Here is a 19127-nt window from a genome sequence, read left to right on the forward strand (position 1 = left end):
AGTGGAGATGTGGACCCCAGTTAAGATTTGCCTCCAGGGGTTGAGATATATTTGTTGAGGGTGGGCTGATTAAGGGACTTCTTGCCCAAGCCCTCCCCTTGCTCTGAGGTGTGGAAGGGGAGGTGATTTGTCTGACATAGGAGGTGGATATGACATGAGAGTCATGAAGAACCTGATGAAGTTCTGAAATACTTGCTAAGGGAAAGAGATGAAAAGTACCTAAAAAATTAGGATCTCATGTATAATTTTGACTTGTAGTGTAATCATTTATAAATTAATAAACGATAAAATTCAGTATTTTTCTGTGACTAAAAAGACTTAACTTGGGCCTGCTTTCTTGTTGGGATATGTTTCAAGTTTAGTAAAATGACAAAATTTCATGGATTTTTTTGACCGTGATGGAAACAGTAAATTAAGTAGACTTAAACAAAAAACTATTTTAAAATGATAAGAGGAGTGAATATTATTAGTTAAAATTTATTTGGGGATATGAGCTTAAGGTCAACATTTATAGTGGCTCAACTGACTCTTTGGTTTTCAGACAGGATAAGAACATAGAATGCATTAATTTTCTGTTGGTTGTATATTGTTAAATCAGGAATTTTTTGTTTAATTCAGGTTCCCCCCAATCCCCTTAAAGAAATTTTTAACAAATGAAAATGTGTATGTGTGTCTGTGTGAACCAGACTGGCGATCCTAGATTTCTGCTATAAAATAGAAGAAATATAAGACTTAAATATACTTGTAAGTAATGTAAAATAAAACTTTAAAATATTTTATTTAAAATAATGAAAACAAAAGCCTCACACTTGACAATTAACTTTGAAATTAATAGTGTAAGCAAGGACACATAATTTGGTTATCTTTCATGTTGTGCAAATATTTCATAGAAACAGATATTAGAGCAGAAAAAAAGAGAACACATCTTCCCATTGCTCTTAGTTCCTTTAGATGTGGCCCCCTTTTAGTTGGTAGTAAAAGTAGAATTTTCTTTTCTACTCAGTATCATTTCCACTTTTCAGATGGCAGAGTTTAAACTGTCAGTGAGAAAATGTTTAATTATATCTTTTATTTAGTATTTATATTTATTATGTAGTAATTAATCAACTCCGTTGTGCAGTATATATCAATTTGATAGACCTATCAGAATAATACTCCCTCCTGTACTTGCTTCATTCCAGGGGACTTAAGACATCTATTTGTGGCTGGTCCTGTATCTTCGACAGAGATTAAGTTTGTGAAAAATGAGTTCTTCCCAGAGAAAGTTGCTCACTTTTGCTGTGCTGTGTTCCTGACCCAGAAACTAGATATTTGTACTGAGAATTGATCCACCTTTTTATTCAATACAAGTCTCTAGGTTTCCAGAATTTACTCAGCCAATTGATCATAGTGCCTTTTCATGATGCATCTTTTCTATTGTGTACTTAGCTCCTTTTCTATTACTTAATATTCTCAATTTAATACTTCATTTCTTTTTCGTCTAAGTTTCTTATAGCTCCTTCACATTTTTTCCCTTATTTTGTCTACATTTCAGGAGAGGCAGTTGAATATATAGAAACCCACATCATCTCAAACAAACAGTAGCCTCTCCCCATTACTTTCACTTAAATTCCAACACAAGGGCATGCCTACCCCCGCAGACACACACACACTTACACACTCCTTATTTAGATAAGAAATTAAGCTTTTTGAAAGTTGAGATGTTTCTGCAAAAAAGGGTGTATCAAAATTTGATTTGCTTTTATTTCCTTATTGAGTCATTTGTTTTAGAGGCTACCGATGGAGCAACAGTGTTTGAAATAGCCAACATGTTATTTCACACAGGTAATAAAATTATACTTTAAGAAAAAAAAGGAGTTTTCCAAAGATCAGAAATGATACAAAGTAGAAATTGGATAGTATCAGAAGCTACCAAATATAATTTGTCTCTCTTTAACTTTTCTGCTTGATTTAACAATCAACTCCTCAAAAACTGACACCAAGAGAAATTTAAAGCATATAATGACAAGAGGTATAATCGAAGCCAATATAATGGTTGTAAATAATAGGTCTTTGTAATGCTCTGGAAACAATTTTATCTGCATATTTGTACTCTCTCCAATGATTCCCTATATGAGTGACAGCTGCAGTGTAGGGAAACCATTCATGTTCACACAATAAGAAACAAACTACTGAATTTGCTATATGACTTGCACAAGAGATGCCATTTTAATCCTAGTATAAAGTTGCATAGATTATGTATGATACCTGGGAGGCTACTGTATAGATAGTCTTCCATTCAAGATATCAAAGTTTCAAGTCTCCATTTGTATTTCAGTTTGAAATGAATACTTTTTTTTAAATCCCCTTTTTTGTCATAGGGCTGATACACTACTCCCTTTTTTACTCCCATCCAACTTGATGGACCATGAAAAACAGCTATTTTGGGAGGAAAATGAAGACTTTTTGAAGACAATAAAGAAACAAAACTAGGCTCCCCCCAGAAAAATTATCTCATTGACATTCACTACCAAAATACAGGCTGACATTACCTAAGGTATACTCTCAGGAACCATTCAGTAATGACTAAGTTGGTTAGTAGAAAATATAAAGATATCAAAAACAGTCATCAACTTAAAGGAACAAGTCTTTAGTATTACAATAGTTTTTTATAGTAATTCAATTTTGTTCTAAACATGTCACCTGGGAGACTGACAGATTGGTGGTTTTAATAGAGAGTTTTTCCCAAGTGTGATATTGCTCAGAATAAAATATTCAAAATATTGGAATTGTATGACACTAATATATTTGTCCCAATATTGCCTTAACAGGATACTGTACTGTCATTTAGACGTACCTAAGGCAGTAACTGACTATGAGAAATTTTCAGCTGGAGTACATTTGATTTAGTATTAATTCAGTTTACAACATAGGCTTTTGGGACTGTGTTTTATATTTTACATATATTTTGCTATCTGATTTACATATAATATAACAATTTCTTTATGCAAATACTACAGTTCTGTGACAAGGCTTCCAGCTTCCCACAGACAATGACAGTAACTTAAATTTTCATTTGCTCATAGATCCTCCTAAAAACCACAGAGATCAATAAGGGAGGCAAATAAAAATACCCATAAACTATGCCTAAAGAGTAATTAGAGAAAGAGACATTACAAACTTTAATTTATATGTAGTCAGGGAAATAAATGCCAAAGACCAGCAGAATTGGCTAAGAAGAGTACATGGCAATAGTCAGGCAGAAGCTAAGTGGAAAAAGTGGTGGGGTGGGAGTTCAGAAGTCTCCTTAGAGTAATGGAACACATATCAAATAGGGTTTAACCTTGGGAGAAGAGGTTTAACACTGAGTGAGAAATACTGAGAGAAGTTCTGTGACCTTAATGGACAAAGCATTGCTTACTAGAGAGACAATAGAAAGTGGCTAGAAAAGTGCACAAGACTCCAGATATCAGCCTTGGAAAAGCACTACATCTTGGAGAGGGGGAGGGATATTCAAAGGTGGAACTGTCCCTTGGAGGCTGGGAAATAAGGAAGCAGATAAACATAAGGTCCCCTTATTAATATAAGAGGGGACAGAATATTCAGAAGACAAAAACAAGCAAACAACAAAAACAGGCAGTGCCATATATTTTAAAGAACAAGTAACCCCCCTCCCCACAAACCCTCCAAATTTACAAACTCCTTGCTATATATGAATGAGACTTGGAACTGAAAAATTTTTAAAGGCATGCAAACAAGACCTATTCCCTTTGCCCCCCCTCAGATTTCTTGCTAGTGATGGTCCAGGAAAGTCCTTCATGAATAGCTCTAAACAAGAATACTCTAATATTCATACAAAAATATCATAAGAGAAAAACAGGAAATGGGAATGAAAACATACTTTGCAGAGGAAAGTGTGCTAAATATCTGGTTATGAAACAGAATAGATATATAACATCTCAAAATAAATTTAAAAAATTCAAACCAGTAATTAGAGATATGAAATAAGATTATAAATTAGGAACTCAAAAACATAGAATAAAAACTGGACAAATAAGAAGAAAATGCAAAGAACTGAAAGAATACAGGTACTAAATTCAGGAAAGAAAAAGACAAAATCATCTAAAAAATTAAGACACATTACAAGCAAACCACAAGGATAGAGGCTAGAAATGAGAGAAGCTAAGAAAATAAAATAGAATAAAGAGAGAAAAAAGGACCAGAGGAAAGTGATGGATATGAAAGACAGGCAAAGAAGGTGCAACATCCATATTATTTGAGTTCCTGAGGAAGACAAACCAAAAGAAATAAAATATTAAAAATTATAATTCAATAGAATTTCCTGAACTATAACATGAATTGAATGTACATATTGAAAGGGCCCACTATGTATCCAGGAATATTGACTTAGAACGTCAAATCCAGACATACGCAAGCAATAGTTTTGGACTTTAAAAGTCTGTCTTGGTTTGAAATAGGAGTATTATAATCTACCATTATTAATTTATTTCTGAAATTTTCTGGGACTTGGAAAATTAACAAAATCCCTTACAAAGGGCAGACAAGTGGATTGGCATCAGATTCCTCATTAGCAACATTTGATGCAAGAAGAGTGGAACACTATCTGCCAGGTTCACAGGGCAAAAAGTGTGGGCCAAATATCTTATATGTACCCAGGCTGTCCTCCAAGTGTGAAGGCTATAGAAAAACAGTGTTGATTTACTCATGAACATTTACTGAAGAGGTGAACTTTATCCAAGAAGTTATGTTTGCGGAAACTTTGACAAAAAGACAAGTAGTGAGCATTGAATACATTTCACTAGAAGTTTAAGGCCAAAACAAAAGTGAGAAGTATGTAAATTACATCCTCTGAGAAGTTAGAAGTATCACAACCAAACAAAATGGAAGGAGAAGGAAATATAAAATAAGTTCATTGAGTGCCTTGGTGGTAAAAACTGGGAGTGAAATGATATGATTTGACAAACTGAACGGTAAAAGACTAAGCATACTTAGGAGTGCAAAGATACTGATACTAGTTGAGCTGGATAATCTGAATAGTCCAGTCTCTGGAGAAAATAATTGTTAAAAAGCTACTCCACAAATAAGTACCAGGTTTAGATGATTTTACAAGGGAATTGTACTTAACTTTTAAAGTCCAGATCATCCCCAAACTCTTTAAATGGTTATGTAGAGCATAAAATAGAGAAGAAACTCCAAATTATTTTCCTAAGTAATTCTAACATTGATAATAATACCTAACGAAATTGCATATACATATTCAAAAATTGGAGAGCAATTTCCCTGATGAGGATCGATGCAAAATCCTAAATTAATTTTAGATGAAAAGAATTCAGTATTACAAGATGAAATACATCATGTCCAAATGTGGTTCCTTTCAGGGATGTAAGAATAGTTCCATGTTAGTAACTCTATTAATAAAATTTACCATAAAAATAAGGAAACAGAATAGCACACTCATTTCCACAGATGATGAAAAGGCAATTTACAAATTTTAACACCCATTCTTAATAAATACAAGTCAATGGAAACGTCTATAAAATTATAAAACACATTCCACTCAACCACATGCCATCATTTGAATTAATGGGAATCATTGGTGGTGTTCACACAAAATTCAGGAACAACTGATGTTCACTATCAGTTTCTTTTTAATGATATGTTGGAGGTAATACCCAGCACAATTAGGCAAGAGAAAACTATTAGATGTATAAGAATTGGAAAAGAAAATGTAAAGTAATCTTTATTTGATATTATAGAACATCTGAAAACCTCAGAACAATGTATAAGCCACTGCAAACTAAGAAAACTCACTAAGATAGACCATAAAATTAACATACTCAGAAAAAATCAGTAGCCTTAAAAATTATTAGAAGATAATAATTAAAGAGAAGATCCTATTTATAATAGCAGCAACAACAAAACATGTTAAATGTCAAGTAGCAAAGTAAACAATAAGGAAAAATTTTAAACACTCTTGAAAGACACAAAAATTAGATTTAAAAATGAAAATACATATACATATTCCTGTATAGAATGACTCAACATCATAAAAATGTTACTTTTCCTCCAATTAATTTATAAAATTAATCTGAATCCAATAAAAATACCATAGGGAATTTTTTTTTTATCCAGACAAGTTGTTTCTAATGTTCATGTGGAATATGCAACAAGAAATAACCTTAAACCCTGAAAATTAATATTAAAGAGAGTATGTCATATAAGAGGTTAACCGTATATTGAAAACAGTGTGATTCTCAATGACACAGATCAAGAGAACAGAATAGAAAGACCAGAATATACTCAAGCACATAAGAAAGTTTAGTATGTGATGAAAGTGATATCTCAAATTACTGGTGAAAGACAGACTTTCTAATAAATGATGTTAGAACAACTGGAAAACCATTGATAAAATGACAAATTAAATTTATAACTTGCACTATAAACCAAGCTAAACTTAAAATGGATTAGAGATCCTAAGACATAAGTCTAGAAAAAAAATATGAATTTATTTACAACCTTGGAATGGAGAAAGCTTTTCTAATTATGACTCAAAAATTCAGAATCGACAAAAGAAAAGGTTGATAAATTTAGCCACATTACAAAAAAATAAAGGCTTCGTGTGACAAAAATTAGGAAAAAGATAAAAGACAATTTGCTGGGGAAGCGATTTGCCATTTATTCCACAATTTAAAAGAAAAAGACAAAAAAGCTGAAAATGTATACAAGTAATGGACAATTGACAGAAAAAGAAATGTCCACAGTGCTTAAGTATGTGAAGCTCACTCATAATAAGAGAAATGTAAACTAAACTAATTGAGGTATTGCTTCTCACTTATCATGACAAAAATCGAGAAGACTGACTCACTCTGTTAGCAAGGCTTTGGAGGAAAGATATAATACACTGTATTTTATACATTGTATATACAATATTATATACAATGTATATACAATACATTGTATTGTATTATATAATACATTGGTATTAGTGTAAAATGGTTCAAACATAAGGAGAGGAGTTTGGCAGTATCTAAAAAGATTACATATTCATTTACCCTTTGACCCAGGAATACCACTTATAGAACCTTACTCTGAAGATAATTTTGTCGAAGAATGTACATATACACATGAAAATACATATGCACAATTCATTCTGCCATTATTACAATAGCCAAAATTTGGAAACAACCTAAATGCCCATCAGTAGGGGACTGGCTAAATAAGTTTGGTATAACCAAGTCAAATGGCTTTGAAAGCAGCTGAACACTTCTGTTAGGCACTGATGGGTAATGTCAGCTATGGCTTTTTTATATACAAATTATTTTACATAAAATGCAAACATATTTTGAGAACTGAATCAAAATGAAGCATGTATTAAAATTACTACAGTAGCAGAGTATCAAGAGCATTACGTTGTCTTTTACTTACGGTTTACAGTTTTGACTGGTAATATTGTATTTAGCCTCTCTGGGGAAGCAGAATTTTCCTCATCTGACACATATTCAAAATTAATGATGAACATCATAGCCACGCCCTCTTGGTTTTTCACTGGAATGATGTGAGTGTTACAAATGAAAGTAGAACCTAAGGAGATTAAAAAAATATGAGTGTAAGGTCAAAAATATGCCTTCATTTTGGAGTGTCAGTAACATTAAAATTCTAACAAAGCCCTCAATGACCACTGAAATTCAATTAAAATTTGATTTTTTATTTCATATTTTATTGCACATATATTTACGTAAAAATGCACAAATTTCCCAGAAAGACTTTACAGGCAAATTCAAGTACTACATTATGGAAAAATGGAATCAAATTTTATTTGTTTTTATACTCACCACTTTAATAATAATAAAAAAAGACATATTCTTTAACTTTATAGAAATAACTGTCAGCCTTTTCTTATATATTTTAATTCTGAATCTATATAAAATATAGCTCTATAAATAATTAAGATAACTCATTTTTTCTTATCCTGAAATAATCTCAGATTATTTCCTTTTTCTTCTTTAATTTCTTAGACATCAAATAAAAAATGACTGACCCTGTCTTAAACATGTCCTAATAATTCTTTCCTTTTCTGTGTAAAATTCACAATGCCCAAATCACAATGATTTTGTTTGGTTTGTATTCTGTTAGAAAATAAGAACAAAACTTTTGTCTATGTTATTGTGTTAATTTGATCTTTTTAACCGGGAAGGTGAAATTCTTTTAAAAGCACAATTATAGGGCTAATAAGATACATTTTATTAGAATCTCCTGGAAATGAAATGAACAAAGGGATGACTCAGTTTACAACTAACCACTGACATCCATCCTTGAACAGAAAACCCAAGACCCAAGATTTAGAGAAGACAGTCAAGAAGCTGACTTCTTTTAAATCAACTGACTTCTGGGGTCTGACTTCTAAAGCTGAGTATTCCCTCAGAGCAGTTTCCTCACACAATGACCCTCTGAATATTTTCTTTAGTCGTGGTGATGGAAATCTCACAGGTCAGGGATTTATTTGGGTTCAAAAAATATTGTATTTTTTAAAATGCAAAAACTTCAGGAAGAGTTCAATCATTTAGGCAATAGAGAGTATTTTGATTGCTTTCTCTCTCTCTCTCTCTCTTTTTTTTTTTCCTAAGCAATTAGCTGGGACCCTTTTGCATCTTGAGGAGAAGGACGGTTCAATGTAGAGGCAGGATCAGGGTGGGAGCAAGATCTGTCTGGCGTGCAACTCCGAAGGGAGATGTGCAAAAGTGAGAGTGTCACTGGCAAAGCCCATTGGGTCCCCAGGAAGAATAAGATGGAATCTAGGTGATAAGATAAGGTCTAACTTCTTCTTTTGTGCTTAGTCTAGCTTCACTTGCTCATAGGGTGCCTCGGGCAGCAGCCTTGCACCCAACACTTCAGACCAGAGTTCCTACTGCAAAACGGCTGCGCCCGAAACCCCAACTCAGTGGGCCGCGTGCAGAGTTGCTGCGCCCCTGGCACTGCAATCTGGAGCCTAGAGGAGCCTTAGTTCCACCCCACTCACCAGAACTCCACCCCGCTTCCCCACAGTTGGAGCCCTATAAGCAGCCCCGCCCACAGCCTTTGGGGGCCGGGTAGGCGGGCGTGGGTGGAGGGAGAGCGTGGACTCCAGAGCAGGAGCTCACACCTCCTCTCCATGCTTTGATCAAAGAATAAACTTTCCTTTGCTTCTGAACCGCACTCAGTCTTCTTCTATTGGCTCGAATGACATTGGGCAGGAGGACCCTCGTTGAGGACCAACTCAGGAGGGTCGGTAATAAGGGGACCTCAAGAGGCTAGAGACAGGGTCACTGAGAGCTCCAACATCTACTGTGGACGCTCGTATTCCGAAATGGTGTTCCATGTATGCTCTCACTATTAAAAACAAAGTAGGAGAAAACTCTTTCCTTTCTTCTCATCCCTGTGAATTGGCTCCTGCTGACAGAGCTGAGAACAAAGGCTACTGCTAATATTGCTACAGATTGAGACATCACAGGTCGAAGGGCTTTTGAGGGTGGCCCTGGAGACCTAATTATTATTTATGAAATTGTTTCTATGGGTTAATGTGTTCCAATTTCCAAGGAACTGATTTACAAATACACTTTTAGAACATAGACTCTCTGTAAGTTGGGGATGCCTACGTGCTAGTTTTGATTCAGATTTTCAAATGTGGGTAAGCCTCGCCAGTTTGAAATGTAGACGACCTTATTCATAATTAATTTCATTTTTTTCTATAGATATGGCCATAGTTTTGCAGCTATTGGAAAGGACGTTTTAAGAATGATGTGCTGCACCTTCACAGTCTTCGGCTACATCTTCAATTCATTTAATAAAATAGTTAGCTAGAGCAGTTGTCAGTTTCCATGGTAACAAACAGGATGACTTTAGTAAACAGAAAATAAGCAATTTAGGGCTATTCCATTAGCACTAAAAATAGAATTGCTTCAGGCCAGGCATCACAATACAAAATGATTAAACAGAGAGTCTGAGGAGATGCTAAAAATAGCCATTATGTATTTTGCTAATGAACCAAAATACATATTGATTTTACCACTTAAAATGACATTTCCTGGATCATTTAGAATACCATTGTGAATTCACAGATTTGTTACTTCACAGTTTCAAATCTTTCAACATTTGAGGTTTACTGCTGATTGTACAATAAAACATAAAGCACAGATTTTTGAGAGATCAATAAATAAAAGATGTAGGGATAGAGATCTAATAGGTTTGTAATAGGGCAGAGTAATTTTGCTTTCAGTAATAAGGAACAAAAATCCTGTCTTTCAATACTAAGGCTGGTACATTTACTGTCCAGTGCAAAAAATCATATAATTATAGTGCTTTATAAAAAAGTTTGGCCATATGCATTGGTTCCATAAACATACTGAGTAAGTGTAATTAATCTAGGATTACTGCCCACTATCATCGTTCCCTGCATGTTTCTATTGAGCAATATATCTCCTTTAAAGTCAACTGAAGACTCACATTTACATTTTTTTCTCTTTTAGTTTTTGGATTTAATGTCTCCATCAATCTTGCATAGACTCCTGGAAAGCAGATACTGAAAGGAGATATATGGAATTTATAAGAGGAGAAGAATCTAATACATTTTACAGTGCAAAAACAGTTTAGCTTGCATAATGCTACGAACTCCAAGTTCTGTTAAGATACTACTTTTGTAAAGTAACATTACTCTAAAAAGTCATTATTGTGTGTTCCTAAATATTTTTCTTGATTGCAACAGTGGGAGCAAGAGAAATGGAAGCATAACCCAGCAAATACTAATCTAGCAATGAAGACAAAAATAGACACTTTCAATAATGTATAAATAAGAGAACTAAAAAAAAAAAAAATCTGGAAATAAAAAGTTCAGGCCTTGATGAAATAAACCTTGTATTCAAATGAAATTAATAATGTTTTTTTAAGAAGCAGCTTATTTACAATAACATTATCCAATGATTATAAAATTATACATGCAATTATACTAATATTAGTTAGACCCAGGTTCATTTCCACGTTTTGTCTCCTGAGTGAAAACACTGTCAAAGTGGGAAAGGCTGCTTAGAAGGAACAGTGCTAATTTTAATAAAATGTTTAGAATGTTAATTTTTAACTGTAGCCACAGAGCAAGCAAACTCGTGGTAATCTGAATAGTTACTCCTTTATTAATTAACTCCTAGGGGCATTTTTAAATAAAATACCAAGACTCTTCCTTCTGAGCTGCTTGAAAGATGTTTTATTCTACTGTTTGTACTCATAGGGTATCCTTACCCTGAAATCAAAAAATGTCTACTGAGCGCCTAATATTGGGTCAGGCACTGGTCTGAGTTCTCAGATGGTAATGAGAAGAACAGCAGTGAGAAAACAAATCAAGGTCTTGAGCTTGTAAAACTTATATCCTACTGGGGGGACATAATTAATAAACACATATATCAAGTAAAAATAAGTACAATGATGAAGAAGAATGCAGAACAAGGTGGCAGATGATGACAGTGGTAAGGAAATGCTTCTCCTGCAGAATGACATGTAAGCAAAGACATTTAGGAAATGGGGAGGTGGGCTATGTAGCTCTGCCAGTGCAAAATCCTTTAGGTGGAAGCATGGCTGTGAGCTCAAGGAACAGTATGGAAGCCAGCGTGGCGGTTGTGGTGTAGGACGGGCTTGGACAGTAGGTAAAGTTAAAGGGGAAGTAGGGAGCCATAGCCTGTAGATTGTGGGGAAAGGATAAAGGGTAGGAGGTTGAAGCTGGCTTCCCATTGCCTCTGACCTGAAGCTGGCTGGGAACTGTAATTTTAGAAGTGAGACCGTTTGCGTAACAGAAAGTAACCAGAAGGCTTTATTATCTGGGAATGACCTAATAAGGGAAGGATTTGCCAAACATCATCCAAAGTAAGTGGGGAGTTACTCTGGGGAATAAAGTTTAATGGGACGATGAAAAATAGAAGTTAGCTGCATTTTGTTCATAGTGTGAGCTTTGCACTGTTCAGTAGAACTCATACGGGTGTAAAGCTCTTAGAACAGTACCTGACATGGAGCAAAACTTAACAATGTGAGCTATGCCTCTTGTTGGAGGGTCTCCAGAGGGGCAAGTTAACTCTCAAGTCTATGTAATTTCCTCCAAGCTTTTACCGTTCTTGGAACCACAAGCTACACTGTTTGCTTGTATTTCTGGGCACTAAGTGGAGATTATTCTTCTCTGAGCTGATAGGTTTAGTGAATGCCTCAGAGTTTTAAATTCCTTTCTTTCTAGTAGATTGGGGGGGGGAGGTGCTCTTTGAAGATTAAAAAAATATCATTGGAGACCTGTCCTAGAAGAAAAACTAAACATAGCAACCTTGGGATACAAAGGCCTTATCAAAGAGGCAGCATTGTTTTTTAAACAAAAAAGGACTGTTATACCTCTTAGAAGGAGAAAGCTACCCAGTCACAAATGACTTAAGATATAGCCAAATGGAGACACAAGAGAGAAACAAGACAAATTTGTACTTGACTTTTCAGGATGTAATGTTTCCTTTTATTTCATTTTTTTAGAACCTCTTCCATCTTCTTCTGCTCTCTCCAAGCCTCCAAGATGAAACATTATGCCTATCAATGAGGTGCATCATTAGATATATTAATTTCTCATAGAATATTGATGACATAATGGATTACCACTTTCTGGATAATTTTTTTAAGGGGAGTAGTGAAAAACAACAATCATCACAAGGTGAGCTCTAATGTGGCCTCTATATAGAAGAAATATTTTGGTTGTGTGGATAAGACCTTTCAGATATCCCTCAGTTCACACCATATAAGTCATTGCTTGCTGATATCAATATCACTTTTGGACAATTTACGACCTAAAGAATGGGAGAGGACCATCATGGAATCCTGGAACAAGATTCACCCCCCCCCCCATGTGACTATACTTGGAGGTAAGGCCTACAAGGGGGTAATTAAGGCTAAATGAGGACATAAGGGTGGAGCCCTAATCTAATAGGACTAGCATTCTTATAAGAAGAAGAAAAGATATCAGGAGTCTGCACACACAGAAGAAAGGCCATGTGAGGACCCTGTGAGAAGGCAGCCATCTGCAAGCCAAGAAGAGAGTTCCTACCAGAAACTAATGCTGCTAGCACCTTGACCTTGGACTTTGTGCCTCCAGACTATGAGAAAATAATTTTCTGTTATTTAAGCCACTCAGTCTGTGGTGCTTTGTTATGGCAGCCTGATCTGACTAAGATGCCCTGAGGTGGAGGTTGTCAGGGCAGGCAGCCAGTGTTGGCTAAAACAGATTAAGCTGAGAGGAAAGTGGTAAGAGATCCAGGTCAGAGAGATAACAGAGCAGGGGAGTGGGGTGGGAGTGGAGGGTGGCTGAGGAAGCAGCGCTTTGGGGGCATTGCAATGACTTGGGCTAACGATGTGAAGCCGTTGGGTGGTTTGAGAAAGGGAAGTGGTAGGCTCTGGCTGCTGGAAAGACATGGACACATGAAACATTTTTTGTTAGTTTGTCAAGTAATTTGGTTTACATAGACTAATTGTATACTAGAGCACAGAGTGTGAACTGGGAAGTGATGGACAAGGCTTGAGCCATAGAAGGTCATGTTCTGATGGCCTTCTATGTTCTTGAAATTCACCTTTTGGTCTTGGGGATGCAGTGATTGTTTCAAGTATGAGAGTATCTTCAGAGGAAGTATTTTAGTGTACAGACTGAGGACATGGCTCTTTTAGGTCCTAGTGATGTGTTAGAGAAGTAATTTCAAAAGGTAGAGGAGCTATTTGAAGAGACAGAAGGCACATTTAGAAAGACAATTAATAACTCATACAATATCATATCAACAAGAATAAATGGAATAGGTAATTCCAATGAGCCCATATAGTCTGTTTGGCCTTGTGGACTGGGTCAAACTTGACTGCTTGTGGGAGGCAAGTCTTCTAAGATTCGCCCATTCTCTTACTCTACCAGTCACCTGCTTAAACCTAAAGGAGTCTAGTGAGAGCACAAGAGGAGGAACTATGTGAGCTAACAAAAACACTTTATACAAAAAACATTATTAACAAAAGAACTGAGCTGCGCCTCTGACAATGCATTAGGTCTAAAGAAACAAGCTTAATGTAATAGTCACCAATATACACAGATTTAACGTAACAATCACCAACATGATTAAGCTGAACAACTGTGAACGTATTTAGGTAGTTTAGGTATCTGATGGAGTAACATGGGACTAGAAGTACCCTTTCCAAATTTCCAGGAGAGATTATATATATGCCTTTTATTTGCAAAATGAAGAACTAGCCTAATTTACACAAGCCTGGTTGTCACGCTCATACCCTGTGCGGTAGTGTTAGCACTGAAATGTCAACAGCATGAATTATTTATTTTTAATTACGTCTTATTTAAAACAATTTTAAACATTCAGAAAGTACTGAGGCAGTGCCAGTGAGTAGTCAATTCCTTGGATATGTAGCTCTGTGTAGTCCCTGGAATTGGACAGACATGGTTCTGCTATTATTTGCTGAGTGACCTTGGGCAGGTTACTTAATCTCTCCAAGACTTAGATTCCTCATCTGAAAAGTGAGGAAAGGAAGAGAGAGTACCCCACTTCACAGTACTGTTGGGAAGGTGAAATTAGGCAATACATTGAAAGTACTTAGCATGGAGTCTGGTACGTAGAAAGTGAGCAATAAACGAGTTTTATTGTTATTAAATGGAGTAGGAAAACCACTTTCTCAACCATTGAAATGGTGGTTCAATTTCCTTCAAAGGTTTGATGATGAAATTGAGTCATTCAGCTCTTAAGGAACTTCAGAGATAAATCCATCAGCTTAATCCCCTTGTCTTCAGAGCAGAAAGTACATCAAACAGCAATTTGAACAGAATGAGAGCTTAGTAGAGGGAAGATTCTTTTATCTTCTAGTGTCTTAAAATGTGTCTCCTTAACTTTGTAGTGACGAGGCCCTTAGTTTGATTCCCATATTTTTCCTGTCCCTGTGGACTGTCCTATTGTCTGTAAAAAGTATACCATATACCAGGTAACTTTTGTGATAACAGAACTGTCTCTTTTGGCAAGCTCCATAGTGCAAAGAATTTGGTATATAGTAGAAATGTATGAAGCAATCTTTATTTCTGGATTTGCTCGAGAAGTACCATGATCAGTAATGAAAGCACCTTTTAGAAAGAAAGGTAATAATAATAGCTAACGTCTATTGGGTGCCAGCCACTGTTCTAATGGCTTTATGTGCCTTAATACATTTGCACCTTCACGAAAGCTTGATGATGGTACCATCATCATTCCTATTTGCAGATGAAAAGTAAGCCATGCACAGTCTCTCCTTGCCCTTGATTTTGGGGCATTTCTTCCCCTTTCCATGACTGGGTAGAATACTTGGTTCCAATTCCTTCTTTATGCCAAGACCCTGAGTTCCATGATTTTTAAATCAGGTAAGTTCTAAGAGGTTTTTATCTCTTATAAGCAATGGCCTGAGAACTAAAATTCTTTCCACTTCTTTCTCTCACTCTTGCACTGTCCTCCTGGCTTAGGCAGAATTCCCTTCTGCTACTTGGGAGGCAGGAAGGCATCATCTATCTGTCCAGGCTTGCCCAGCCCCACATTCCATTTGAATCCATCCAGTCATACAATGCCCCATGACCACTTTCCATCTCTCCTTCTTTTTATCAGCTCTGGGCTTTCTGAGAATAAAGGTGCTCCACTCTGCTCCCTCAGTCCCTGTATACTATCTTTACTACTACTATTAACAACTATATAATTAAATCATGGCTACTATTTTCTGAATGTCTTCTATGTGCCACATGTTTCTCATGAGAAAACTTTATCTCAAAGAAGTTTCTCAAGTAGTAGAACCAGGCTTTGAACTCAGACGTTTACAGTTTTCACTCTTTCTCTTACATCAGTGTTTCCCAAACAGTGAGATGTTAATCGATGCTACCGGAAAGGGCTTTCTGGTAATGATCCAGCTTGGGAAATGTTCTCCTCTAGAAGATGCTCAATGCACATCATTGTATTAGAGGTTTTGAGCAGTTCTGTAAAAACAAGTATATATTTACTTTGTTTAATGCAGCACTTCCCAAATCAACTTGACTCTGAAATACTATTTTAGAGAAATTTGCAATAACATCCAGCTCCTTGGAATGCCATTGGAAAACAGTGAATCGGGTTAGCTCCCTCCCTGCTTTAAAGACATCCTTCTGAGAGGGAGGAAAATAAATATCATAGGTCACCTAGATGCTTAAGTGACAGGGAACAAGGGGCTGAAGCAGGAGGGGAAAGAGAATGGCAAAGGCCAGTGTTACCTATGCAATACATTTTGCTTGGTGCTGGTCCTGATCTAAGCTCTCAGAAATCCAACTAAAATAGCATTGGCATATTTGATCACATATTTTGCAGCAATGGTTTGCCCATAAGCTAGAAGGTTACCACTAAATGAAATATGATAGAGCACTTCACAGACTAGGTCTAGTTCATACCATTTGACAGAGATCAGGTTTTAAAGCACAGAAGCCTTCATTCAATATCCATTACTATTCTGCATCAGATATTGCATGAGAAAACTCTGACATCTGCAAGGAAATATTTTCAATCTGTTTTCTCAGGAAGTCTTTCCTCTTCATTTTCAAAATGTGAACATATGTGAACTTACAATTATTTGTTGACTCTCACTCTTTTCCACTGACTCTTCCTCTGTTAACATTAATGTTCAGGTGTTAGGTTCTCATCATACTTGTAAACTTGATGTTTGAAAAAAGCAAGTTTACTTGTCTTTCTAAACTTGATAAACCACTAAGAAATTATTTGGGAATTGAAATAAGGAAGAAAAACTCTTACACCTTCTCTGATTCATAAATTAGACTGTCTCTGTAGATGTACTATTATGATTACCCACTTCCTAGCCCTGGTTCCCATTTAATTTTTGAGATTTTTGGATTGAATTAGTGTATTGGGACATATAAGTGTTAGAACAAGCTGAGGCTGATTTACAGGCAAACCAAGTCTACGTTTGTAATCAGGAACTTTTGGGGCATGTTTATGACAATTTTTTAATGCTTTGTGGTTTTTACACCAAGTAAATGTTTGTTATTTGGTTCAAAATTTTTTTCGTAAGACATACTCATGTTACCAAGCCTCTGATATACCTCAAGCAAGTCCATCCCACCCAACTGCCATTTACCCAGTAAAACTGCATTAACACTGAACCAACTGGAGTGACTCAACATAAGAGCAAATCTGCACTTCACCCTGGTATGTACACACTACTGTCAAGGTCAAACGCAAGTAGAATCCTGAGGCCAGGCACCGCCATGCGGATGTCGTTGCTGATGAAGGCTGTGCACGGCCATATGCCTGGTGTGCTGTGTGCACGGTGTATTCTTGGTTGTTGGTTTGCTCTCACTGTGTTCGCACAGAACTTGATGGGGTTAAAATTAGGCTCTGTAGGCCTGTCTGGGACAAAAGTGATAGAAGCAGAAAAAGGTGAAATTGAAGATATTTCTCTAGGTAACTTAACCCTCCTCTCTTTTCACAAAATTTCCTATCCCGTTTGACCATTATAACTTAGGATTTTCATTTTTATTTTTTAAATGCCTAGGCTATTTTTACAAAATAGCAGAAGGAGCAGAAAGGATGTCCTGTCCTGGAAACTAGTGAAAGCAGGGCTTTTTCTCCCATTGGCAGCATTAGTGGGGAACTGTTGGGCTTTGACACCAGGCTTTGGGGCATGTGGCTACTACAGATGTTCTCTATTCCCAAAGGCTGCCAGAGGCATGGACCTGCCGCAGACGCCTTATGGAGGGATTGCTTTGCAATGGTTCATCTTGCCCTGCATATATTTTTCCAGAAACGGTTGCACAGCTACACAGAGAGATGTTCTATTTAAAATTCACCCAGACCACACTTCTTGTTGCTTTTGCATTTTACCCATACCAGGATTCACGACCAAGCCTAGTGCCTTTTCAAGGTAGCAGAGTAGTGACTGCCGTGGTCCAGCTACACACTGAGACCACAGAGAAAGATGTGGGGTGGGATGATCTGATTGATGCACACAGCAACATGTTAATCTGAGGGGCAAGATGTACTTTCTGTATCCACGAGAGAATGTACAGTGTAATGGTTAAGCATAAAGCCTCTGCATCAGAATGTCAGGGGCTAATTCCTGGATCTGCCACTTGGCAGTGTTTGATATTAGAATACGTGACTTCAATGCTCTGAGACTCAGTTTTTTCCTATCTGTAATATCAGGATGATGATGTTACCCATTTCACGGAGTTATTGTGAGGATGAAATGAACCAATATCTGCAAAAGTTTAAAACCTTGCCTTGTATATTGAAAGAAGTGTCTCATCATAAAGAGATGATCAAAGCATAATTTTGAGTTCTGTAGCCAATCATATCTTTAAGTTGGGGAGAGGGGACAAAATGTGCTTGTAATATACCCATTTCCCTTGTGAGCATCTAACTGCCTACGCACACTCTGTATTTCCAGTCCTATTGGCCTCTAACTTTATAATTCCCTCCCCAGACCTTGCCTCTGATGTGCCCTTAGCCCTAAACTCCTCCTGTCCTATCTTTTATGAAAATTTACCAGTCCATATATTTAACCAAAGGTCTTCCCTAAGCACTTGCTGACAGAGATACCTGGGGCTTAATTTTCAGATAAATCTCAGCTCTAGTATTTGAGATTTTTTGCAGATAAACCCTCTGCTCTTTGGTTTTACCCATGACTAGAAATAGGCTGGACATGTGCATTGGGAGGAGGCTGAGGTCTGTGAAAGCCAACCACATGCTCCTGCCTTGTACCTCCAATGGGTTTTATTATTTTTTTTAATTAATGAAAATATGTAATATTAATAGTTATTATTTACTGGTGCAGATGGCTGACATTTTCCCCTAGTTTCCTCACTTTATGGAAGAGTTAGAAAAGAACATTTTTAAAACCAGAGGACAAAAGGGGTTAATGTTACTTTAAAATTACATTCTCTCTATATATAAATATATATTAAAATACCAAGTTTTTTCTCTGGATGCAAAGATGTTCATTCTTTTAAAAATGTCTAAAAAAAAAAAGGAAAAACATCCCCTTTCCTCCCCTCAAGTCAACTTTTGTGCTCCAGAAAATCTTCTATTCCATAAGTCTGATCG

General features: G+C 36.3%; 1 protein-coding gene across 2 annotated transcripts in view; it reads right to left on the reverse strand.

The window, feature by feature from the left end:
* KCNH7 (potassium voltage-gated channel subfamily H member 7) overlaps positions 1-19127 on the reverse strand; it is a gene marked incomplete at both ends in the record, with an annotated part of 453180 nt that overhangs the window by 139463 nt on the left and 294590 nt on the right. For both annotated transcript variants that reach the window (XM_082841792.1, XM_082841793.1), the window contains one exon: positions 7426-7581. In XM_082841792.1, the coding sequence (XP_082697918.1) occupies positions 7426-7581 (156 nt within the window). The remainder of the gene's footprint in view (positions 1-7425; positions 7582-19127) is intronic.

Source organism: Leucopleurus acutus (genome assembly GCF_964270905.1).
Source record: "Leucopleurus acutus genome assembly, chromosome: 6".
Taxonomy (NCBI): Eukaryota; Metazoa; Chordata; class Mammalia; order Artiodactyla; family Delphinidae; genus Leucopleurus; species Leucopleurus acutus.